The 25,687-nt window shown below is 51.5% G+C and overlaps 8 protein-coding genes across 8 annotated transcripts; 6 read left to right on the forward strand and 2 right to left on the reverse strand.

Moving 5' to 3' along the window:
- Positions 1–155: 155 nt before the first annotated feature.
- ustQ-0 (Tyrosinase ustQ) lies at positions 156–1,269 on the forward strand (the record flags this gene model as incomplete). The annotated part of the gene is made up of 3 exons (XM_036641057.1): positions 156–405; positions 474–974; positions 1,034–1,269. The coding sequence occupies 3 exons, from the start codon at positions 156–158 to the stop codon at positions 1,267–1,269; spliced, it is 987 nt and encodes a 328-aa protein (XP_036493570.1).
- A 4,803-nt stretch (positions 1,270–6,072) lies between these two features.
- On the forward strand, positions 6,073–7,950 carry MUP1-0 (High-affinity methionine permease; the record flags this gene model as incomplete). Its single annotated transcript, XM_036641058.1, has 6 exons — positions 6,073–6,256; positions 6,310–7,008; positions 7,059–7,318; positions 7,371–7,459; positions 7,516–7,551; positions 7,602–7,950. The coding sequence occupies 6 exons, from the start codon at positions 6,073–6,075 to the stop codon at positions 7,948–7,950; spliced, it is 1,617 nt and encodes a 538-aa protein (XP_036493685.1).
- A 140-nt stretch (positions 7,951–8,090) lies between these two features.
- CGCS363_v009210 (uncharacterized protein) lies at positions 8,091–8,420 on the reverse strand (the record flags this gene model as incomplete). Its single annotated transcript, XM_036641059.1, has 2 exons — positions 8,091–8,218; positions 8,267–8,420. 2 exons carry the CDS (start codon positions 8,418–8,420, stop codon positions 8,091–8,093), a joined length of 282 nt encoding a protein of 93 aa, XP_036492854.1.
- A 1,219-nt stretch (positions 8,421–9,639) lies between these two features.
- On the forward strand, positions 9,640–10,308 carry CGCS363_v009211 (uncharacterized protein; the record flags this gene model as incomplete). The annotated part of the gene is made up of 1 exon (XM_036641060.1): positions 9,640–10,308. One exon carries the CDS (start codon positions 9,640–9,642, stop codon positions 10,306–10,308), a length of 669 nt encoding a protein of 222 aa, XP_036492698.1.
- Positions 10,309–10,622: 314 nt separating this feature from the next.
- Positions 10,623–11,333, reverse strand: CGCS363_v009212 (uncharacterized protein; the record flags this gene model as incomplete). The annotated part of the gene is made up of 1 exon (XM_036641061.1): positions 10,623–11,333. One exon carries the CDS (start codon positions 11,331–11,333, stop codon positions 10,623–10,625), a length of 711 nt encoding a protein of 236 aa, XP_036493470.1.
- Positions 11,334–15,460: 4,127 nt separating this feature from the next.
- On the forward strand, positions 15,461–19,135 carry prt (PII-type proteinase; the record flags this gene model as incomplete). The annotated part of the gene is made up of 1 exon (XM_036641062.1): positions 15,461–19,135. The coding sequence occupies one exon, from the start codon at positions 15,461–15,463 to the stop codon at positions 19,133–19,135; it is 3,675 nt and encodes a 1,224-aa protein (XP_036493471.1).
- Positions 19,136–20,020: 885 nt separating this feature from the next.
- Positions 20,021–20,424, forward strand: CGCS363_v009214 (uncharacterized protein; the record flags this gene model as incomplete). Its single annotated transcript, XM_036641063.1, has 2 exons — positions 20,021–20,189; positions 20,249–20,424. 2 exons carry the CDS (start codon positions 20,021–20,023, stop codon positions 20,422–20,424), a joined length of 345 nt encoding a protein of 114 aa, XP_036492750.1.
- A 4,023-nt stretch (positions 20,425–24,447) lies between these two features.
- On the forward strand, positions 24,448–25,468 carry CGCS363_v009215 (uncharacterized protein; the record flags this gene model as incomplete). Its single annotated transcript, XM_036641064.1, has 2 exons — positions 24,448–25,216; positions 25,281–25,468. The coding sequence occupies 2 exons, from the start codon at positions 24,448–24,450 to the stop codon at positions 25,466–25,468; spliced, it is 957 nt and encodes a 318-aa protein (XP_036492751.1).
- Between the last annotated feature and the right edge of the window lie 219 nt (positions 25,469–25,687).

Consider the following 25,687-nt stretch of genomic DNA (forward strand, 5'->3'; position numbering starts at 1 on the left):
CCGAAATTGCAGACCACGCTAACAGCCTCTTCACCCAGCGCGGATGGGGCGATACGAGACCTCAAGATGGTACTTAGGCGAAGCGATGCCCTTTCTAAACTCATCTCGGAAGGCCGACGACTTCCTTCCATCAAAACCATAACAATATTCTTACGATGCGATCTTCCAGCTTTGCCCGCAACGTTGCGTTGCTGGCTGCAACTATCGCAAACCCTATATTCGGCCTTCCTGTCGCCAACAACACACAAGTTGCTCAAAGAGTCGAATGGAGGAGTCTGTCGGATTCAGCAAAGGCGGATTACATCAAGGCCGTAAAATGTCTCGATAGCCTGCCATCAAAACTTGGTCTCGAAACTTCGCGCTACAACGACTTCCCTTACGTTCACGCGCATCTCAACATTCAGAGTGAGTAGAGACTTCAGTTGCCATCCATCAACCGCGTCGTCCGTGCGTTGCGACTGACTCGAAGACAGTTCACTTTGTTGCCCAATTCCTCCCATGGCACCGATACTTTGTCCACATCTACGAGACTGCCTTGAGAGATGAATGCAGTTACACCGGTCCCATGACTTACTGGGACTGGACCTTGGACTCCGACGACATGTCGAAGAGCCCCGTCTTTTCGACTGATGTCACCACAGGCTTCGGCGGCAACGGACTTAACGGCGGCCTCACATCGCCATCTCGCCCGAACCCGTTGACGATGTGCGTGATTGACGGCGCATTCGCCAACTTCACTGTTCCGTACTTCGATACGACACCAAGAGCGCACTGCTTGAACCGCGGATTCAACGACGGCCTTGGCGTCGACAACGGCAAGTTCCAGGGCAAGGCCTACTCCCCTGCGAGAATTTCAGAAATCACCGAAACGTCCGGCAACTTTTCGCAATTCGCGACGGCGTTGGAGAACGGGCCTCATGGCGCTATTCACAATTCGGTGGGCGGAGACCTGATCCCCTCAACATCTCCTAATGGTAAGCACCCACATAGATTAAAACTCATCGGTCGATTTCGTTAGCTGACTGTTTGGAAGACCCGCTCTTCTTCCTTCACCATGTGCAGATTGACAGACTTTGGTGGTTGTGGCAGCAGGAGGCGCCCGAGAGCCGCACGCAAGACTTCTCTGGCATCAGGATTCTGGAGACTGGTCAGGTGGATGAGAGGCCGGCAACTTTGAACGACAATATGCCTATGTTGGGTCTTGCGCCAGATATCGCTATTCAGCAGGTTATGTCAACAAACAATGCCCTGTTGCAGTACAAGTACTAGACAAGACGTAAAAGTAGACCAGTGGCTTGTGGGCATCATTCCAGCGGTAAAATAGAAGAACTAGTTCACTATAATTCAGTGCGATTCATTCCATGATGTTCTATGCCTTGTACACTTGTAAGCCAACTTAAATCAGGCGTCTTTATTGGGCATGCGGTCTATTATGGCGCGCGGTACCCCATCGAGTGCTGCATGACGCCAGTACATTGAGGAGCCATAATTTCTCCAATCTTTGTCTCAATGAAACTTTTGATTCGCTGGAAAAAAGTGTCGATTAACTAGAACAATGTTTGATTTGCGGTACCCCGCATACTCTTGTACTGGCGTCATGCAGCACTCGATGGGATATCTCAGCACGCCGTTGGTTGTCACGGGCTGCTGATGAATATTACCCCGCTTTGTGCCAAGGTCGCGCAGCTGTCGAGGCGAAGACATTTACGTTTTTAAGTTGGAATTTTTCGAGACGCAGTATCACAACACTTTGTTTCGTGTCTGTCCTAGATTCTCAACGCCATCCAGCCTCTCCATCGCTACTACGTGCAATATGATATGCGATATCTGCCGAGATGGGATAGAGGCGAATGTGCCGAAGAGTGTTTGGGGGGAGGAGCTCGGTACCCTAGTCATCTGGGATCATCACTTGACTTGCAGTTCTTTGAAAGCATCGGTCGAGGCAGGGTGCTATATTTGCAACCGAATCTGGATTTGTCTCGCCACGGAACACCAGACATATATCATCGGGTTAACAAAGCAAGCTCAAGCTCTTGGCGTGGACAAGCTAAGCCTTGAGAATGGAAAAAGCTCTCATGATTCAAATGCTGTCACCCAAATGCAGCTGTGGTGGCATTTGGATAATCGCTATGAGAATTTCGAGACCATGACTGCTTCTATTAACTTGCAACGGACCTATCCGTCGAGCACGCTCGCGACCAAATATCAATGGAGCAATATTGGTGACTTTCTCATCCACCCTTACAATGGTAATTTCAAACCCACCTATCCGTACGGATGATGTGCGTATGAGCTCGTATACTCACTAGAGAATTCTTGCAGATGGAGGACCACGCACACCTCGACCCCTTGCTGAAATTACTTCATCCAAAGACGCCTTGCTACAGGCTAAGAACTGGTGCGACGAATGCGTCCAAGGCCACACCCGGTGTCGTGCTTCGGCGACGAATGCAACTTGGTATCCCACCCGTCTAGTAGACTTTGGATCACCAGAAACTTCATGGTCTCATTTCCGTTTAGTACAGCCCAGCAAGGAGCACCTTACTGGGCCCTATATGACGCTAAGTCATTGTTGGGGACAGGCGGATTGTCTGAAGTTGACTACAGACAACTTAACGGAGCTGTCTAGCTGGCTGTCGGTCACAACTCTTCCACAGCTATACCGAGAGGCAGGAGACGTAGCACGACTATTGGGAGTAAGATATCTGTGGATAGACTCTCTCTGCATTATTCAAGATGGAGACAAAATGACGGACTGGCGTCATGAATCCGCTCTCATGGATAAAGTCTACTCAGCAGCCTTTTGCAACATCTCAGCGTCGATGGCTCCTGATGCGCATCATTCTCTTTTCCATGATCGCAAAACTGAAGCTTACATGTGGCAAACTGTCCAACTCAAGCGACAGGGGCAAACTTCAGTCTACCGCATCGTGGATGAAGACACATGGCGAACAGACGTGCATGACGCGCTGGTCAACTCGAGAGCCTGGGTACTTCAGGAGCGCTTACTTTCTCGAAGAATACTTCATTTTGGAGAAAGGCAGATTTCGTGGGAGTGCCGGGAGAAAAATGCGGCTGAGTTCTACCCAGAGGATGTCCCACAGACTATCCTTTGTCAAGTCAATCCATCTCCACGTCAACTCATCCAATTTGATAACAAGCGTGTAACGTTATCAGAGTCTGATCCTGCGTATACTCATATGCTATGCGCTTGGGAAGACATAGTCTCCACTTACAGCGGTAGCAGACTTTCGTTCTCCGCCGACAGAATGATTGCCCTTTCAGCCGTTGCGAAAAAAATGGCACATGTCTTCAAAGACGAATATGTTGCGGGCATGTGGCATCATACTCTGAAGAAGGAAATGCTCTGGTCGACCCGAGCTTCAGCCCAACTTTCGACTTGTTCTGAGTCATCCTACCGAGCCCCAAGCTGGTCATGGGCGGCCGCAGATGGTCCAGTGTTCTCGTCTGGGCGAGTGGTGTATCCTACCGAGTTCTTCATAGAGATCGAGGATTACCACCTGGATTACGTTACTGAAGAAAAGACTGGGCTTCTTAAAGGCGGCTGGATGCGGCTATGGGGCTCTCTAAAACCCTTGTGTCTTATCCGAAGCCAGAAGACGGACGAGCGCAATGAACCCGACTGGGAAGCTACAATCAACACAATGAAATATCAACGGAGAACTATGTCCGTAAAGCTGGACACCTTTCACCAAGACTTCGAAACTCAGAACGCTGACTCGTCACTCTATTGCATTCCATGTGCCGTGGAGGAGTCCCAGGGTTTCAAGGTCCTCCTCTTCGAGGTACAAGATCGAAGTCGGGGCATATTCCGTCGCATTGGCATGATTACACATCTTGACGAGGAGAACCGAGAGCAGATCCTGGGGCCCTGCGACGATGAACACAGTTTTCCTTGTGAAGAATACAGAAATGGTAAACATCTGATACGAATCATCTAATGAGTCACGGTCATTATTAGCTCCGTCTGATCAACCCTTTCCAGCAACAAACACAAATCGGTTGCAAAATCAAAGGCAAAGTTTTGTATGTCCGCAGGACACTCTTGCTATCAGCGTAGGAAAACTCATCTTCCCTGTCTCATAGTCATTCCGTTTGAATTTCCACAGATATCATAGTTTCTTACATCACTGGAGAGATTTGTTATGGATGTAGGTATTGAATTTCAAGTCTCAGAGACACAGACATTGCTTCTCAGTTACCCTAGGAATAGGACACCATTGGTAGTCGAAACCCTCGTGCTCTCTAATTAACCTGGCCTTTGATGACTTGTCTCTTACCGTTCAGTCAATTTCCCACGATTCGACGTCATGTCACACAAACATGCCACAATTTCGCTTGACAATATCTTCTTGTGCCTGGGCTATGAATGTGATCTTTAGAGGACACAGATAATATTGGCCCAAAACTACCAAAAGAAAATTACGTGGTACCTGGGGCTTTTTGCTTCATAATGACAAGCAAAGAGAAGACCTCCTCACATGAGGCACTGCTTGAAGGATAGTACAAGAGAGACTGGACCTCCGGGCATGGAAATCAATGCATCATCGGATCCCTCTCCGTCACTTAAAGTGGATGCTTAGAGAATGACCAACAAATTCCCCAGGCCTAGAAGAAGGGAAAGGTTGGGGCCCTGCATTGTTTCATCGCAATGGTGAGGAGTCATTGAGTCATTTCCAAGCGATGACTGGATTGACCGACTGACTGGTATCAATGATAAAGTGTAATGAGAAGTAGTCGAATTATTAGATTTTCTGTTTGATCGAGAGTATCAGAGCCTGAGCGTACTAAAATGGAGGGCTTCATTTAGAGTTGTCCCCGGCTGGCAATTGCGGGTATCGAAGGCATTTTAGCGCGCAAAACATACGGCAGACGCCTGGGATCAGCCCTTGTTAACCTGAAAGGGGCCTGGGGCACCAGTCAAGCCGGCATGTGTCGCCATCACACCCCCGCGAGCACGACATCGACGAAAATCTTTCGTGCTTTCCTCTTCCTCACTGGTTGGGCTCTTGGCGATGCAGTGAGCTGCCTCGAAGACTCACTGGGTCTTACCCCACATTGCCTGCGATGTTTCGGGGGTTCTCCAAAGTCTACAGGGCCCTGGAAGTCGCCAAGAGGCTTGGGTCGTAAACAATCTGTGAAGCCTATCCCTCCGGTCCATCCCTCGAAGCTAAACCTAGTGACCTTCCCCAACAGGAAGGACTTTCTCAGGCAGATTCATGAATTTTATCGTGTCCTCGCCGCTGCCCAGGCGCCCAGCCTGCTGACGCCCTCTTGGCGCAGTCGCCCGTCTGGCTCATCTCACTGCAACCGGGCCATTCAACGGCCATCTGGCATTCCTGTCTCCTCGAGGATGAAAACTCACTGGACGCCATCATCCTCACGAGCTTGCCGGCATCTATGGCGATTTAGCTTCAAAGAGGCAGCTGAAGAGAAATCATCAGCTCTTCTCACACACCCAAGCCCATGTGCCACCTCGCGTCAACACCCTAGACGCACATCTGGAGCTCTGATCCCTGCCGCTGCATCCTTCTGGAAAAAAGCCGAACCCATGATTTTAAAATTTGGTGCCCGTGTGGAGTATGGATGTTGGCGATGAGGCTATTTTGTGGCGTCCTGCCACCCAGTTCGTCAAATCAAAGTTCGAACGGGTTCGCAAGCCTCCTGGGACTCATCCCGGGACAGCTCTCGCTGATTATGTTGCCTATCATCAAGGTTACTCCCATCCTCATGGTCCTCACGGTAGCAGGCAGCGAGTCGTTTGTACCCTTGCGTGACGTTGCAATGCAATGACGTGCGGGGCATTGGAGGTCTGCACAGGATAAGATCAACCCTTCCACCGCCTGTCTTGGGTTGCGATGCAGCAGCAAGTAGATGCAGGGCTGGGCACATATATAGCTCCTAGCTCCCCCTCGGTGACCTTTGCCGATCTCCCTGCCTCAGCTCAAAACTTTATCTGTCCGGACCCCCCTCGAGGAAGCTTCTTCTCGCATCCCCACGAGTCGATCTTGGCATCTTCAGACGATTGACATCTCTCGACGGGACGACGAGATGAGCGGACCGCTCAAGCACGACCACCATGTTGGTGAGAGTCGGCACGATGTACAGCGGGATGATAACTCGACAGAGGTCGGTGTCGTCAAGGACCAGCAGACGTTCGCCTACTCTGAGTCAAGGAAGATTGGTGTCACGGGTGCTGTCTTCCTGATTCTTAACAAGATGATCGGCACGGGAAGTGAGTCACAAAGTTCAATCAGACTGCTAACAAAACTGATCGATCCTCTCCAGTCTTCTCAACCCCATCCGGCATCTTCCAATCGACGGGATCTGTGGGTGTGAGTCTGATGCTCTGGGTCATCGGCGGCATCCTCACCTTCTGCGGTCTATCCGTCTTCCTCGAGTTCGGCCTCGCGATCCCCCGCTCTGGAGGCGAGAAGAACTACCTCGAACGTGTCTACAGGCATCCCAAATACCTCGCTACCTGCGTGCTCGCATCGCAGATGATCCTGCTCGGATTTTCCACCGGTAACGCCCTCGCATTCGGCCGATACATTCTTTTCGCTTCTGGATCTGAGGCTCCGGATGGCTGGATCGCTCGCGGCATCGGTATTGCAGGCGTGACTTTCGCCGTCGGAATTCACGCTGTTGCGCCGAAGTGGGGTGTTCGGCTTTTCAACGTCCTGGGCATCTTCAAGGTTGGAGTCCTGCTCTTCATCGTCTTCTCCGGATTTGCTGCACTTGCCGGCCGACGCCGCGTACCCGACCCGCACAACTTTGACAATGCGTTCCGTATTGAAGATGGCGACGGATACGGCAACGGCGGCGTCTACGGATACGCAACTGCCTTGCTGCGTATTGTCTACAGTTACAAGGGATGGGAGAATGCCAACTACGTCGTTGGCGAGCTGAAGAACCCTCGCAAGACGCTTGCTATTGCTGCTCCCCTGGCCGTTGGGGGCGTCACAATTCTCTATGTCCTCGCTAACGGTATGTTGACAAGGGAGTACTCTCATCGTGGAAGATTCTGACTGTTTCAGTGGCCTACTTTGCCGCGATCCCAAAGACTGAGCTGGCCAATTCCGACGTGATCGTCGCGGGTGTGTTCTTCCGTAATGTCTTTGGGAACAGTGCTGGAGCACGTGCTCTTCCTGCCTTCGTCGCCCTCAGCAACATCGGCAACGTTCTTGCGGTCAGCTTTGCCCATGCTCGAGTTAACCAGGAGTTTGGTAAGGAGGGTTTGCTGCCGCTCAGTCGGTTCTGGGCCTCCAACAAGCCTTTCAACGCTCCTGCGGCTTCAGTACGTTCCCTATTGAGGTTGTGGTTCAAGTTATTTGCTGACTTTGTTGAAGCTTTTCCTGCATTGGCTTGTGACGGTGATCATTTTGGTCGCACCGCCCGCTTCTTCTGGAGCTTATGGTCTAATTGTAGACCTGTACACGTGGGTCCCATGTTGTCCCATTCAGGATATAGAGCTAGAGGCTAACATTTTTACAGGTACCCGGGAGCATGGATCAACGGGTTTGTCGGAATGTGCGTTGACTACCCAATCCGTTTCGAGACATCTACTGACATGTACACAGCGGTCTTCTCTACTTACAGTGGAACAAGAAGGAGAACTGGAGCTCGCCATGGCACACGCACGCACCCATCACCATCCTCTACATCTTGGTCAACTTCTTCCTCTGCATCGTTCCGTTCATCCCGCCCAATGGATCGTGGAACGCAGACGGGTACCCGTACTACGTCTTCCCTATCGTCGGCGTTGGTGTTATTCTCCTTGGAGGTGTCTACTGGGTGTGCTGGACCAAGATTTGGCCTGCTTTTGGCGGTTACAAAATCGTTGCTGAAAGATCATACGACGAGGATGACAACGAAGTGATCCGTTATAAGAAGATCAGCACGAAGTGGCTGTCTGGCCCTGTGGACTAATCGCACGTGGCATATGGTTTTAAAATAGTTCAGTGCGATGATAGTCACATACAGTTGGAAACAAGACTCAATCGTAATCTCCAGTTAAATTCAGCGCATTCGTTTCAACGCTTTGCTAATAATACAGTTTGGTATCATTCCTACTCGAGCCTCTCACGCTCCAAACCCTCGGTATCGCCGGGCTCACGGTAAGTGCCAGACGGCTTCGCAGAGCGAGTGCGCTCGTCGATGATGTTGTCCTTGTCAATGGCCTCCTTATCATCACGCTCTGATACCGGTCAATCAGGGCTGGTAGCATCGGAATAGGCAAACTTACCCAATTGCTGATCTGAGTCGGCGGTTTGAGGGTCAATGGGGTCCTCAACCTTGGCATCATCGGCCTGGACTCTGATGGGCTCGCCGCGCTGGGGTTGGCGGGAGACGTACTCGTTGTCCTGGACGTCACCGGTGGGGGCCTCGTTGGAAGACATGATTTATGATGAATAAGATTTGAGTATTTGAGTTTGAGTTGTGATAAGGTGTGAAGGATGTTGTTTGTTTGATAATGTAGATGCTAGATCCAACCTTGGAGGACTTCCCTTCCCTTCATATACAGAATCCAGCTGTGATATCAGCATGCTAGCCTTACTGCATTGAGTTGAAAACACCATCAACCAAATCATTGATATCATCGTCGGCGCAACCAGTCTATGACGCTGTCATTTACGCGAAGAAACGCGCATCAACGCGCCCGCGCTCAGTCCCTCCAGCCCCGTTGCAGCTGTCAGTGAATGGGTCCCGTCCCCGCGATGCCCAAAGCCGCTGCCGCTAGCGGCGCCACATTCAGACAAGCATCGCCAGATTGACCCAGCGACCAAGCCGAAAATGCATACCCCTTGTTCCCAACTTCAGCCCTTTGAATCTCAATCAGCGATCGTCCCTGATCCAGGGGCTAAGACCCGATTGGACAATGGCTCGGAGTCATGATGTCCGGACCTGTCTGGATCGGCAGATCGAGCTCCAACCCCTGACTTATCTCGGTGAGCTCCTCCACTTGAGTCAGCACACCGACCTCAGCAGCTCTCACCGAGATAGTCCCCGGCATTGAGTTCGGTGTGACATCATTCCGTGTTTCGACTGATTCTTGCGTAGGGCGGGTGAGCGGGCCGCATCATATTGACGTTTGCCATCGCCCCAGCACGCCTCAGCTTTGTCTCGAAATGGAAGCGATCTGCACCCGTTTACATCACCCTTCTCTGAGAATAAGCAAGTTTAATCTTGCCGAGACGGGTACCCATTGCCAGCTCAAAGTTGCCTAAGCTCTTGGTGCTTTCCATGCAAAATGCCTTATCAAAGCGAACTAACGCTCATTCTCTCATGTAGACAGCCTAGTTCTTCCTTTTCACGCAGAAATTGAACGATCTCCTCATCATCCATTTCCATCTCTCATGACCAAGCACTTCATTGTCGCACAATCGTGTCTTTCCCCGCTCCCCTGCGATCCGATCGGACACTGATTCTTTGATGCAAAAAGTCGAGACGTCACTCCCCTGAACTACGAGGACCAAGCAAAACGGGCTCATCGCTAGTCCTGCCTATCGATCGTGCAGCCTTTCCGCTTCCGGTCTCCTCACGAGACTTGGCACATCCCCTCTCCTTTCACTCCCACGTGGACCGCTCGACGCCGCGGTCCGCTCTCGCGAATCAGCCATGCCGTCACGGAACTCGGATCGTCACCACCGCGACCGCGCGACCTATGAGGACGACGACCCCTACTACGACGACTACTCCTACGAGCGCCCGCGTGCATCACGCCGTGTGTCGCGGAGCGCACATGAGCTAGACTCCGCCGAGGCGGGGCGCTCGCACCGCCGCCGCGGCCGCACCTACGACGATGAAATCAGCCCTGTCCGACCGAAGACCCGCGCCCGCTCGCTTGACCAGAGGCCACCTCGTCGCCGGAACGACAGCTACGACTCGTACGATGACTACTCTGACAGCGAAGATGATCGGCGTCGACGACGCAACAGAAGCCGTGGTCGGGGCAACGGTAGTAGTCGCCGGAAAGACAGCAAGGTCTCCGCTGCATCGACCTCGCGGTCTAGATTGCAGAGACGAGAATCGGACAAGGCGCATATCATACAGGCTGCCGCAAGCGCTGCCGTCGTTGCTGGTGCTGCTGAGGCGTGGCGGATGAGGAAGGACAAGTCATCATGGCAGAAGAAGGGTATGAGGATGGCGACGGCCGCGGCAGGCGCAGGTGCCATCGCGGCGTTCAAGGACAACAACCCAAAAGACTATGGTAAGAAGGATGCAGTCGGGGCAACAATTGGAGGGTTGCTGATGAATCAATTTGCCAGCGGGATGTTAAAGAAATAATGACAGAACATAGAGGGAGGCATGTGGACACGCATATGACGAGGGAATTTCCGGGCATTATGATGATAATTCAACGACCATATAGAATTGTCTAGACGACCAATATGACATACCAGGAGTTCGGGAAGGCAATGAGTGCACAATTGAGTTGTTTATGTCGGGATATGTTTTCAAGGAACGAGCAAATATGGATGGTGTTGAGTCCAATTGTTGACCTGCCAAATGAATAGGGCTCTTCATATCTACTAAGGCAAGCGTCGTTTCATGCCGGAAGTTTCAAATTTGACTTTATTGCTTTGCTCTGCAGCGGGGTATCATGATCCAATCTTCCCACTCATGAACGGATTTAGAATCAGGAGGTATGAGCCGAAAAGTGCCAGGTTATCACGCCGGAGAACCTTACCAGACTTATGAGCTCCATCTTCTTCACCCGTGCCTGAACCGTCCTGCGACTCTCCCTGCTCCGTCCAAATCTCGGGCGTTCCAAAATTGGGTTCCTCCTCTTCTGCTTCTGCATCTTCGTCTTCATCTTCAGTCGGGGTCCCCTCTGAGTACGAGGGCGCGGTTGGAGACTGTACGAGGTCTTTGAACTTGGTTCCATGCTCCACCTCGATAATCTTCTTCGCCGCCGCAATGAGCACATCCTTTTCCCAAAGATTCTCTCTGGGCAGTGCGAAAATCGACATTAATCTGATGAGCTCCAGCCTCATCTCGAGATCGCAACAGGTTGTCACTAGAAAGAACAGGTTTGCCCCGAAGCCGGTCTCGAATACGAATGGAGGCGATACTGGGTCCGAGAAAGGCCCTTCGTGTGGTATCTGTGACTCCAACCATGATAGTTGCTTGAGCACTCGGTCAAAGTTGTCCACCGATCTCTCATAGCCTGACTTGGGATCATCAAAAGCAATGTTGAGCCATATCCGGCAGCACTCGTAGCGGGTCAACAAGAAGCAACGATACATCTTGAGCCCGTACTCCGCGCCGTATTTGCAGTGTTTGGCAGCCAAGGCATCCAGCTCTGTCATCTTTGGGTCGAACTCGCTGAACAGCTTCAGCCATGTATTCAACAATCGGCTGATCGTAGATTTGTCGGTAAAGTATTGAGAAAAGACAGAAATTTTCTTTTGGGGCTCAAACATGCCAGACGCAGTTTTCGGTAGTGAATGGGACTTCCGGCTTGAACGCATAATTCTTGTTGTGTGGTTGAAGATTCCGTCGAGCATCTCTTGTGCTTCGGAGAAGGTTGAAAAGGTGGTTGGTATCGGTCCCGCCAAGTCTGAAATATCGGAAAATTCGGAATTCTCATCGCTGAAGAAGAAAGCAAATTCGTTAAGTCGTCGAAAAATGGGTAAAAGATGTTGTTGAGTCCAAGCATGCTGGGGCGAGGTCTTCAAGATTTCAACGCCATGCGTACAGTGCCTTAATGCCGCCTCTCTGTCCCCGCGTATGAACTCTATACAGACGAATAATACGCATACGAGAAGTACGACGGATTCTTTATGCTCTGATTTGATTTCTTTGAGCCCGTGAATGGCGTTGTTGTAGTGCTTCAGAGCTATTGTCTGGTCGTCGAAACGTATCTTCGCATTAGACTCGGGCGTATAATAAGATTGTTGAAATAGATCGCTAATTGAGATAACTGCGTGTCGCACAGCCGGCTCGAAAGCGCTGAACTGTAACACAATATTGGTCCAGAAGTAGGGATCCGCGGTGCCGGACATCAACGGACCCGCTGTCTCGCAAAAGAACTGCAGCGCATGGCCTTCACTTGATGAGTTCGCTCCAGGGAAGACATGGTGTGGCCGGTGCAGGGTGAGTGTAGTCGAATCACGCGATCCAACGGGGTCTCGCACATCGATCTTCAGTAGGTATCCATCGCAGACTCGACCTGTCTTGATGCAGCGAACGCACGACGGCTTGCCTTCGTCACACTTGACTTTCCGGGCCCTATCTATCTTGTCAGACGGTTGCACTTGGCAAAAGAGAGACGAGCATGGCACGGTTCTTTTTGTTTCTCCTACCGGCGGGGTCCTGTCGTACTTACTTGCAGGTGATGCACCCAGTCCTGACTTTCCGGTTCCCCTTGCGGGCCATACTTTTTTTTGTTTCTTTTCATCAACCCAGGCTCTTCCGCATTTGAAACAAAGGTCAGGCTCGGACTTTTCTGCAAGCGTATCCAGAGTCCGAGCTTTCTGGGTGTGGTTTTTTGCCTGGCGCGAGACTCGCTAGGGGCTTGATTGGCGAATGTTGCGCGAAAAGGTTGCGGGAAGAGGAGAACTTGCTCGGACTCGGGCGGGACACAAAAGACAACACACGATGGCAGAGAGATCCACGCGTGCCAACTTTGATTGGTTTGGGCGGGGCTTACAAGGATTGATGCGAGCCGGCCAATCTGGACTCGTGATGTGGGCAGGACCCCTGATTGTTTGTAAGGATTTGGCGTGAGCTAGCCGCCGATGCACCGTTGGGGACAACCAACACCGCTTTTCAAGCGGGTGACAATCAGCTCACTAAGCCTGTTTTGGTGTTGGCGATGGGGCAGGTCTACAGACAGGCTGCCTTTGAGGGGATATCAGGAGACAAGTTGCTATTTCTTCCGCAGGATTGGCCCCCATCATTGTTCTACCAACCGACTCTTGTTACTTGTGGGAAGCTCACAAACATGGCCTCGAATATGAGAGGTTCGTCAAGCTTACGTGAGATGAGCATCGATCTTTTAGGCAGACACATTGGGGCAACGAGCTAAAAACCGAAGTTCCGGTTTAATCACGAAACTGCAAAGCACAGTTGAGGAGCCGGGTGACTTGATAATGAGGACTTTCAGGTGACGGCGTCGAAAGTCTAGACAACACATGATTTTACTCTTTCACTGTTTTGATAAGATTGTCCGGAAGAGAAGATTCTGACTTTATTGAAGTTTTTGCACCTCAACATGATCTCATCATCCCATGTAAAAGCATACTACATCGCTGAATGCTCTACGCATTCCTACCTTACCTGGGAGAAACTAGCTACAGCACAGTGAAAGGATTTCAACTTCAACCCAGTTGCTTTCGGAGACAAAAGGTCTCCCAAGGGTTTTCTCCAGGAGACCATTCTTGGTCCTTGCAATAGGCGCCTTCAAAGAAGATGCAGCATACCGGGCCCTCGGGATGTACGTTCACGGATGTATGGATGGGGGTACGGGGACCAAAGAAGACCCCACTAGTTGCCTCTCTACCGCTGACCTACACTTCGGACATGACGAGCATGTTGATGAAACTATTGGACGCTGCCGGGGATTCTATACTCAGAGCTTTTGTTGACATGAGCTTGACGTCGTGAATGTAGAAGTGTCTATAGATGAGTTTTAATCCTGCATAGCGCGGATCCATCCCAGCATCAGTCCATTAGAGTTTGCGGAACGCCTTTGACGTGTTCGGAAAGTTGAGCATGTTGACGGAAAATATGTGATACTGTTGGGATGCATCTATGCCATAATGAGGAAGCCAGAAAGCCTCTATGGACTCATCAAATTCTCCGTCATGGTACTTGTCCTCACATGCTAGCTTAGCCTTACGACCTCGGATTCCTCAGCTGATGGCCATATGTGTAATTCACTCTCCAAGGCGCACTACACATAGTCTGAGCTTGCATGAAGGTACGGTCATGGGTGACTTGTTGCTTCGCCTCTCTGTCCCCGGCGGCCATCTGTTCTGAGTCTGGCTGGACAGAATATGATATGTGCTGTCCATAGTCTCCCTGACATATTGGCGAAGTGTGCTCTGTATCGTTGATGGCTGTTCTGGTAGCAATGGTCCTCTAAGCGTTACACGGCATTATAGTGTCTTCATCTTAGATCACCATCATCCGTCAGCGGTGTTGCCTATCAATGTCGTCGCGCTTGTGCGGCATACCGAGTTCATTCAAACTAAGTCCAAGTGAAGTTTCCCAGGTTATTCCTCAAAAGCAAACATTCTATTTTTGAAGGATTGTTGGATCTCCGTGGACAGATGCTGAACCTAGAAGAGGTTATTCGTTACTTTTGAAAACTACATATTCGGTCTTTGGTCTGCATGACGAAGAATGAACATTCATAGATGGTGTTATTTATGTGCTCAATTGGAGAATCAACACCATTACATCCCCACAACCCACGTTCATTGCCTCAGAATTTGTGTAAGCATCGTTATGCGCCAAATCCATGCAGCAATGTACGTACATCAATTCATCTCGAATATGACCGACGGCATCCTGAGTCAAAAGGCTGGATCAACTGTCTTCAGCCTAGTCGCAAATAGTGTTGTCACATTCAAGAAACACCCTCCTCATTGGATCGCACAATGCCTGATTGAGCAATTGGGCCCGATTCTAAGATATCGGCAGGATGTCCTCAACAAAGCCACCTGCTCAATCCATGGATGTCTGACATGGTATGAACTTTTGTAAAAGCAACTCCGACGTCACCCAAAGGCCGTATCACTACCAACAACTTTCTGCTCAGGTTCAATCACGATATCGGCGCTGCCGATTTCTCCGAACTCCAGCCCGAACAATCACCTCGGAGCTCGGCCAGCAGTGATCGGATCAGCCCTGGGGAGTCGCCCGAGCTGAGCTTATTTGGTGGAGGACTGCTCCACCAAGCCTTTCCTTGAGAGGTTCGAGCGAGGCATTTCTTACTGGTTCGCATCGCGCGGAACACGAGCTCACCCACTCTCGTAGGGATGGTGCCTGCATACGATGCTCCATAGCCGTTTATTAGATGATCTGATAACCTTTGAAGATTGAACCCTCGCCCGGTGAAGTTAGATGAGTCTTTTTCAACGACCTGCCCCATTGGGGCAAAATAAGCAGACCGTTGGTCATTGCCAAGACTCGGGAGTTGTATCCAGCTTGGCTTCTCATGAGCACCAATGCTACATGCCGGTTACCGGCGCCATGGCCCATAAAAATGTAATTAATGAAGAGGAGATTAAGCATCGCGACCTCGTGAGAGTGGGTGCATTCTCACGATGTAGGGCCCTGCAAAAGCGAACAACGATGCAACGAAGCGCAATAAATAGTAACCCAAGGCCTTGCCGTCTTGGCTTTCGCTTCGCCTGAACCGTCAAACCAACATTCGAGGTTTCGAGATCAATCGCCAATCCCACCGATCTCATCAAGATTGCCGGCAATGGCTCGATGGTACAGCATCGCGCAAGCGCTTCTTCTCGCTGCCGCACTCAATCCAGCGGCGGCCGAGGAGAGCAGCTTTGCCGGTCGCCGCAATCGCCTGACCACTCCGGCGTCCGAAGCCGCTTCTGGCAGGTATATCGTTGAGCTACAAACCTCAACCGGCCCGAACGCCAGACAGGACGCCACAGTCGCAGACTCTGTTGTCGACCACATCACATCCCTGGGATACGACGCTAAGGTCAAGGACGACTTTTCTGCCATTTCCGGTCGCTTCAAAGGTGTTTCGGTGGAGATCACGAATGACAAGTCCACCGGCGCTCTTGATGACATCAAGAGTATCCCAGGTGTGGCTGGTGCGTGGCCGGTGTATCCCATCACCCTGGACGCGTCCTTTGAAGTTACCACAGGCTCCCAGAAATGGAACCCGCATATCGCCACACGCGTTGATGAGCTTCACGAGCGCAACATCACTGGCGCAGGCCAGCGCGTCTGCGTCGTCGACAGTGGTGTAGATGTTTCCCATCCAGCTTTGGTCGGCAAGGTTGCGGGCGGCAAGAACCTGATCGAGACCAACTCAACTGAGCTCACCGACTGCGCCGGCCACGGAACCTTCGTCTCTTCCGTCATTGCGGCATCGCATAAGGACTTCTCTGGCGTTGCTCCTGACTCGGAAATCTACATGTACAAGGTCTTTGGGTGCGAGGACTCGACTTCCAACGACATGGTCCTCAAGGGTATGCTTGCTGCCGACTCAGACGACTGCGACATTATTTCGGTGTCCATTGGAAGCAATACTGGCTATGCCAACTCCGTTCTCTCCCGCGTCGCGAGCGAGATTGCTCAGGACAGACTCATCATCATCGCTGCCGGTAACTCGGGTGAGATGGGGCCGTACTTTGCCAGCTCTCCTGCTGCAGGCCGCGGTGTTGTCTCGGTTGGGTCTGTTGAGGCTTCACAGACTCTTGGATGGCCAGCGATGCTTGTATCTTCCAGCGGTCAATCGTTGAACATTTCATATGTCACACCCGATGGCACCAAGTTCAATCAGACAGTCGATGTCCCTATCGTTCTAGACAGCGGCGACTCTTGCAACATCGCTGGCTCTGGGTCTGAAGACACGGCCGTGCTGGCTAAGCGCGGTGTATGCCCTCCCGCAAGCTCATACTCTTCCATCGCAAGCGGCGGCTTCGGGTTCGGCATCCTCTTCGACTCGTACAAGCAGGGCGCTTACTACATGTCTGATGTGACCCCCTGGTCCGACACACTCAAGCTGATGGCAGTGACAACGGCCTCTGTTGGTGACTGGGCCGCGACGCAGCTTGTAAAAAACTACACTCTTCGTCTCCAGATCCAGGCAGACGCCCAGCCCGCAGCATTCGCCGCAGAGATTCCCAGCTCCGGCCAGATCTCGAGCTACACATCCTGGGGCCCAACATACGAAAATGGCTTTTCGCCGATCGTCTCAGCCCCCGGAGGTGTTGTCTATGGTGCCTTTCCCGATAACCGGTATTCTATCTCATCAGGAACCTCATTTGCGACGCCTTACATCTCTGGTGTTGCAGCCTTGTGGTTTGCGTATGCAAAGAAGGATCGCGCTGAATTCGTCCGGCGTTTGACTTCAACTGCCGTTGCTCTCCCTGCTTTCGATAACGGCGACGCCCGTGTCGTGGCGGAGATTGCTTCTCTTGCTCAGCAAGGTGCTGGTCTCATTGATGCTTCCAAGCTGTTTGACAGCACTACGGTCTTGCTTTCTGAGCCGACCCTCTCATTGAATGATACCGACAACCGTGTCACAACGCATACCATTCGCATCCAGAACACCGGGACTGAGGAAGTGACTTATAACGTCACGCACATCCCGGCATCTACGGTTGCCTCCAGAAATTCGATCTGGTACCCCAACGTCTACTATCCGCCTCTCCTGTCCGCTACCGGCTCACTTACAGATGCAAAGACTGTCACTGTTCCTGCTGGAGCTACTCAGGAGATCGAGGTCACTCTGTCTGCCCCGTCTCTCGATGCCGACAGCGGCGCACTTTGGAGTGGCAAAATCCTCTTGGCAGGATCTAATGACGACCTGATCACCATTCCCTACATCGGTGTCGAAGCTTCGACGTACAACTGGACTCCGCTACACCACGGCCCAGAGTCATACCGATACGATGATTCTAACGGTGACCTGCTTCCGATCGACTATCAAGGGCGGGCCTATCGTCCAGCCGAGGGCGAGTCACCGGAGACCTACTTCGCCTTCAGGTACGGTACATACGAGTTCTCAGTGGACTTGGTCGGCGTGGATTGGACCACAGAACAGTTCTCGTACCCACCCCAACATGGTTCCGGATCCAAGGCTTGGCTTGGCTCTGTCAGATCCCAACCCGTTGTCCCCGGCGGGTACATGGACTTCCCCATGAGGGAAGTTGTCCGCTTCAACCAGGGTAGCTTCATCACCTTCCGTGCATTCGCGAACGGAACCGACATCCCCTCGGGCCGCTACCGCATTTTCACGCGTGCTCTACGCATCTTTGGAGACGCATCCAACCCGAAAGACTGGCAGCTCTTCCTCTCGGACCCGTTCTCAATCCAGCTTGGCAACGATCCCATCCCTGGCCAGAATGCTACTTTCACCACGAGACAACCTTCGGCAACTGCGTCTGCCACAGTTAGCTCCACGGCTGCTCCCGCTACAACATCCGCCGTCGCTACGACCGTTCCCATCTCCGTTCCAGGCCCCACCACAACTCTCACCGCCACTGCCACGCCAACTGGTCTATCAGGCGCTTTCACTTCTCTCAAGCTTCAGCGCCTCCGCGAAGACACTCCATTCATCACCGATCCCGAGGCTTGGATGGAACTCCATGTTCAGATTTCCCTTCCCAGTCCGGCTGCGGCAGACTCGGTCCTGACCTTCGCCGTTCCCGCTGAGATCACCGACATCGCCGAGGGCGACCAACTGTCTGCGTCTGGTGCCCAGGCAGGGTCCACTTCCTTCGACGCGGAAACCCGCCTGTACACTATTGCCCTCGCTGACTGGACTACTTGGAACAAGAACATGGTCGGCGACTTCTTCCTCATGTGCCGCTTCACGCCGGCCTTTGCCGCCTCGATGAAGCAAGGCACATATGTGGTTGAGTTCCCCACTGTTGACAAGGTCCACCAAGCCGCAGTGTACTACACAGCTGTGGACAGATCAACTATCTACGACCGACTGGTGACATCGCCCTATGACGGTGCGAGCTTGTTCACAGTTGAGGCCGAGATTCCCGCCTCGCTGGGCCCATGGGACTACGTTCGCGTGGAGTCGTCCCACTCTAGTGACTTGGACGGTTTCGTCTGTGACAATTCTAGCGTCATTGTTGGGCACGAGTTTGACGCCGAGAATCGTATCACGAGTTTCACTGATGTTACTGCCGAAGCCGTGGAGGTTTGCAACGTGAAGAACTTCCGAGCCGTGTACAATCAGACTCTGAGTGGCGATGATGTTCTCCGTTTCACGATGGGAAGCATTCAGGGTGACCGCCAAGCATGGACGCTTAACCTCGTCTACCTTTTAGATATCCAGTTGTCAAACGGAACCCTGGTGTTGTACGATGCCAGGAACTGGGCATTTGAGAAGAACCCCCGCTTGAGGAGCCAGTCCTTCAATGCATTCAGTGGCGAGCGCGCCACCTAATCACTTCTTTGATTCCGCCATATAATTACTCTACTTCGTTGTACATATTCATCATCTTCAAGACGCAAAACAGCGTGTATATAAATACAAAATGTCGAGAACTGACATTAACTTGTTTCCTACCCAAGTTTGGTCCGAGAAATCATCAAGCAAATACTTGCCCGCAGCACTGATGTGACATGTACGATAAATTCCTTGATTTCGCCTTGAATCTATGAATGAATTGTGCCTAGCCAGTTGAGCCCATTGTCAAGGTTCAACGATTAGATTGAAGAAGTTCCACTTGCATCGCCAAGATCCTGTGATTCCTGTCAAAAAGCCTTTTGGCAGGTTTGACATGTGCTCTGGGGCTGGTTCGAGTCCGCCACCTTAAAATACCATTTATATAACAAGCTCGTAAATCAGAGTTTTAGGGTCGCATACGTGGGGGGCCCCTCGGATATGACGATCCAGTTCAGAGGTCTTGTCCCGGACCCAGACAGGGATGCTGATTATCAGATGATCTGATAAGATTAGATGGGACGAGCCCGCCGCAGGGGTCCTTTAGGTTCTCGGTCGAATCGGCCCCACTGAATACGCTCAGCAGCCCGCTCCTTTCTGGGATGGATCGGCTGATGGCACCGTGGAGTTGCTTTGCCAAGGTTCATGTCAATAGCGCGCGCGATATCGGTCGGCGCAGTTCAAGGGACGAACTTCCTGTTCTGGACTAAGTTTCTGGGCATGCCGGAGGGAGCAGTCCAGGTGGGACTGGAGGTTGTTGAAGATAAAAAGGGTTGCTTGGTACGGGGCAGTTGAGGGAGAGTTCTTTAGACATCTTCATCCAGCAACTTTCGCGCCTCACTAAGTATCCACATCCACAACTAAACTTCTTCCTACAACTTCAAGATGCGTTTCTCCATTACCTGCGCCGTGGCTTTCGCCGCTTCCTTGGTCTCTGCCACCCCTCTTGTCACCCGCAACCAGGTTTCTTGGGACTTCCCTGAGGAAATGCTCGCCAAGCGCCAGGACGTTCCTGCCCCCGGTACCCCCGCCTATCTCTGCCACGAGAACTGCGGTAAGTGAAGTGTTTGTTCACACAACATCTAGCACAAGCTGATTAATCTTTGCTTGCAGGTACCTCGATCACCCTGTCCCGCGAGGCGGGCTACTGCGAGAACTACCAGTGGATCGCCAGATACGACGCTTGCCTCCAGTGTGCGAACGCCCAGAACGTTTGGCAGTACTACGGCACCTCCGTCACTGCTGCTGCCGCCGCTTGCGGTTTCACTGCCGTTCCGGCTAAGCTCTAGACCACTTCCATCAGGCAGTGAGCTATCGCCTCGTGCTTTGATGTGGAAGATGTGACATCATGATGGAAACGTGTTTGGATCATTTTAGTAATGAAGATGTATATAATGATAAGAAAATTCACTGCAAATATTGGAAGGATACACTTTTGGGGCCCAGGCACAAAGTCAGTGAGGCATATGCGAAGCTTTTACATCTACATCTGCAATTGTGCTTCCTTTTGACCCTTACTTATTCTGTTCGAATTACAGATGAAGGCACAGCATAAAGAATGAGGGCTTCTTTGAATCATTGAAACACAGCTATGAATGGGTGAACTATCGACGCTTCGAGACGGTCTTTTCAAAGGTTCGTAGGCGTATTCGTCGATAAGTACAGCTAAGTCTTTGCGCTAGAAAGAACCATCGTCACGTTGTGAAAGTAAGCAGAGAACCGAAATTCAAATTCAATGTTCCAGGCTTTCGCCCAGCCAAACTAAATACAGATTGGGAAAATTCCCCACAGATCGCCTGCATGCCATACTAGCCAAGGCCTACTTCGATGCTATGATTCCGCTCTTCAAAGGCCAATCCAAATTGAAGGCAGATCTTTCGGAAACAGTAGTGGCAATGGTCCTCTCGTCTGTAGAATGAGCCCGGCTGCGTCGAGGAGTCGAATCGTAGCTGTGTCTTTGAAGCGATTGCCCAGCAGATGTCCCTGATCTGTCATCCATGGCAAGTAAAACCGGCGGCCCTTGCGACTGATTATCAGTCTGATCAAAGATAGTCGGATAAGACATGCCTGGGGACTTTTCATGGATATCATCGAAAACGTCCACGAAGTGAGTGAAGTACGCAATCCTTCTAATGCGAGGGTCACCACCGTAGACATTTCGGCCCCAAATTTGACCCACCAGTCGCTGACTTTCCATCTCGATGATGGCGGCACCCGAGTCGCCCGGCATGCCAATACCGCCGGTATTCCATTGGCCTTGTGAAATCATTCCTGGCCAGCCTTCCTCATTCTCCACGTACCACTCTCTAGTTCTAGTTCCTGTTGATGAATGCTTCACTGCGGCCGGTGTTTCACATACAACGCCATATCTGAGACCGCTGCTTCTTCCGCTGCACTGGATAACATGCAGTCCAGGATTTTCAAGGAAAAGTCCAGGAATATCGTCCGAGTTCCCTTCAACCTCTCTTTCTTGGGGGACAAAACGAAGGCAATTCCTCATCTTCAGGTTTGTCTCCAGCGCAAGAAACACCGCCCAGTCAGTAGTAACATGTGGCGAGTCTTGATTCTTGGATGGTATGAAGGCCTGAAGTGTCCTGGAAATTCTGCATGTCATGTACGCCGGTCCCGATTCCGCGTGGAGCTCAGCGATGGGTTGAGTTTGGCTATTTTCAGGACAGTCAACGCCCGCTGGATGGACAAGATGGAGCGAGGGTGAAGGTTTTGCTCCGGTTGTGGAGAGTGTATCGAATAGGTGACGACTGACAATGTATCCAAGCTTCCCATTGAAATTAATCTTGGGGCCGAGAGTCGCTGCGCCTTCTATCCCATCACAACCGATTGAGTCGCCCAGCATAAGCTGGCTACGGGCAATCGTGTTGATAGGGCCATCCCAGCCTTCTTCAAGCATCGCCGGGGCTGATGATGATGTATCAGCGCTTGGCTCGACAGTCCCTTCGACAAATTGAAAGCCAACACTGAGCGAGATCATTGGTTCAATTCTGAAGATGCGCAAAACTGCCGCTTCGACCTTTTCACTGATGTCGTCTCGAAGCTCAATCTCGGTCATGACTTCGATAATTCGTTGGCTGTGGACATAATCGAATTGAACTGTGACGCTGTAGTCGCCCTTATATTTGGCTTCCATAGTTTCTTGGAGACAAGGAAGTGCCTTCTCTTCCCATATCTTGTTGAAAACCTTGCTCGTTTCTGCTCTGGCGCGAAGTCTGGTGCGGGGATCCTGGAGGTTTCTTGAAGAATTCGACATCTTGGTCCTAGGGAAAGTGCTGGCAGTCTGTACGAGTTTAGGTCGAGTCTCGTCTTCCGCGTTATTCATAGACAATACAACAGCATTGCTAGAGCCATATGATCTTTCAGAGCGAATTGGCACCGTTCTGGCTCTCGGAGGACCGTGGTAGTCTCGCTCAGAATGACGAGGTCCCTGGTAGACAGCAAAAATGGGAGGTAAGCAATTAAGCTTCTTCAATCCTGACTTAATTGACTTCCCGCTGCTGCTCAGGGTACTGATAATAGTCGACGTCCTTCGTGGGCGAGGCCAGGTCTTGTCCGAACGCGGATTCGAGGGCTGCGCCTCGTTCTCACCCTGCTCAGCTGAGAAAGTGACCGCGCGTCCGGGCGTAGGCCGGATCTGCTGAGTTTCCGATTCAGACTTATGTCTCTGTCGATAGGTTTGGCATCCATCGTTCCTGAATGTCCGCTGCTGTGGATTATTTGTGTCTTTGTCCCTCCCAGACTCGACCTTGTCATGGCGGTAGCCGGTTTTCTCTCTGGGCCGAAACGTGTTAGTTTGGGTGTTTGCTTAGGCGTCAAATACGTTGTAAATTTTATGGAGTATTTCAAATACCTGTCGTCGTATTCATGTGTGTTATGTCGGCTGATTCTCGGCCGCGAGCTTCTTAGTCTGTTCCATACACGACGAACTTGGCTCTGGCTTGGCATATTTGATGTGAGTGCTACCGGGGCTAGGTCGTAATTGGGAAGCAACGCGTCGTCGCCAACGCCGATATAAGCTAGGAGCAGTGCCCAACTCGTAAACTGCGACGAATTGCACAGACCTAGAACGGATTCATCGCCACCTATGTATACCCAGAATCCCTCCAGAGCCTTACAACAAATCAGCCGCAAATTCCATCGCGATGGGAACGATGACACCGAAAAGCCCTGTAGCCTTATTAGTTACGGGGCTGTGCAGCCGAAGTGGAAAAACGCCCAAGGGAGTTGAGGCAGCCCAATGGGGGCACCACCATGTCCCAACGCATGCGGCTGGGCTTATGCGGTTAGCGTATGACAAGGTAGGAATGGCCGCCCGAATCCTGCAGGCGGAGCAGCAATAATTCGTCTTAGGCGTCTGAAGTTGCATTTTCAGCTCATTTTCTGGGTCGCAGTAGCGGTCATCAGGCGTACTTATGGTGAGACTGGATGCCAACACGAAATGTGGCTTTTTGCACTTTCAAACGTGCAATTGACGATAACGAAGCCGGGCCACGACCACCAACCATTATGATTGAGATTATCCATTTGAAGATTGCTCTACAGTCAAGTGCTCTTGCAGATAACAATCTGACCACCAAGTGGAAGGTCAACTCCGTAAGAACAGCCTGTCGCAGAGCTTTGCAGCAGACGAGTAATGCAATCTAGGCTGGTACACCCGGCCAGCATCCCAGGTTGAAGGATGAAATGTTTTGCAGTGCCAAAGGGGAAGTCCAACACTTAGCTTCACATTACCTTCCGAACGAATGGAACAAATATGGTTCCGATGTAAGTAGGAAATGAGAGCCGCAAAGTCTACGAGGAGTTGTCTGGTTAGGAAGTCACTTTGAATTGTTCTTTGACTACAACCATTGTTGATTGAGGGAAAGTTTCAATCAACAACACAGCCACTACTGAGTAGTATATTCAGCACTTTGAACTTCTTTGAGGCTCAACATTGGTTTGTCTTTACTGAGGTGGTTATTGCTTTGGCCATACACTGCGACTCGTTATCCAATGGAAGGTTTATGGTGGTGAGCGGGTGCAAGGTCTGTCTTAGTCGTCATTTCACAACCACGCACCAAAGCCATGTTACGCGTCTAAGCACAACCACCTCGAGCGTCATGTAGCCATATTTCTACGCGTCTAAACAGTAGAGAAGGGTCCGTCACATGACCTGGTGGGCAGGTACTCAAAAACATAATTAATTTTGATCTTGTTGTTTTGATTCCAACCAAAGCAACCCGAATTATCACCACCTCCCACCCTACCAAACTTTCATTGCTCCTCTCATCAAACACATCGAAATCGCGCCAGTCATCATCATGAAGGCCATCAATATGTTTCTCCTCCTTGCCGGCATCTTTCTGATGATGCTTGGCGTTCAGTACGACGAGCGCGAGGGCGAGCGTCGCGACCAGCTCCCTCTTGGCTGGTTCGGCGGTGTTTTCTTCCGCGGTGTCGCGGCTCAAGACAGCACCACCCCCTACGACCGTTGCTTCGCTGTCCCCGATACGTCTTCCATCAATCAGACTTCTGTCAATCACATCGAGAGTGACGACTACTTCAAGACGGCCGGTGACAACATCTACGCGGTCCCCGGCTCCCTCGACTTCTGTCCTATCGACTCCTTCGACGAATTCAAGCACACCATTGAGGACAAGCTTTCCGGCATCAAGGAGGGCGTTGAGCGTGATATCAAGGCCATTGTGTCTGCCGTCAGCGACCACGCTCACAGCTTCGGCAATAATGCATTGTCCTACCTCGTTCGCATCGTCTCCTTCGGTTTCTACTCTGTCGATGACCTTGAGGCCATCGTGACCGCGGATCCTTGCGAAACCCACCATGATGACGATCCCGACTTCGTCCCCATTATCGAAGCTCTGGGAGACTTCATCGTTGAACATGTCATCGAGCTCAAGACTGGAATCCACAACTGCTTTGCCTCTGTCCACTACTGGATTATCACTCGCTCGACCAACTTCATCTACCTGTCCTTCATGAGCGCTGGCTTGACTGTCATGGCGGCTCCTGGCCTCGTGTCTGGACCAGTCTTGTGTGCCATTACTTGGGGCATGCCTAAGTTCGTCAGTGGTAAGTCTCCCGAGCTCCCCTGAACAAGGCCGCGATGTACAAAATTGCTAAGTGCGATTTGCAGAGTGGCTTACCGCCCTGGTCATGCACATGTTCCACGAAGAGCCCGCCGTCGGTATCATCCGACTCTGCGAGAGTGCCATGACCGGTGGCCCGGGCCTCGAGGCCTTCGACTACCTGATCAAGACCAGTGGTCTCGCCGCTGTTCTCCTCGCGTTCGCCGGTCTTGTGGCTGACTTGACCAACAAGTAGAAGATGGGAAGCTTACGGAGCCGGGACGATGTCTAGGTCGGCTGGGCTACACTTGTTTGGACTGGCTATTGCTTGGAAACGCCCTTCTGGCTCTTTCTTTCATCTCCGTTGCTTGTCTCTGGCTGCGGCCAACATCGCGTGGTTATCCCTGAAGGAGAGGGGAATAACTAGTCTAGGATCGTGGTCAAAGATACCACCATGGAATTGAGGCATATTTCT

Source organism: Colletotrichum siamense (assembly GCF_013390195.1).
Source record: "Colletotrichum siamense strain Cg363 chromosome Unknown KSG_Cg363_contig06, whole genome shotgun sequence".
Lineage (NCBI taxonomy): Eukaryota > Fungi > Ascomycota > Sordariomycetes > Glomerellales > Glomerellaceae > Colletotrichum > Colletotrichum siamense.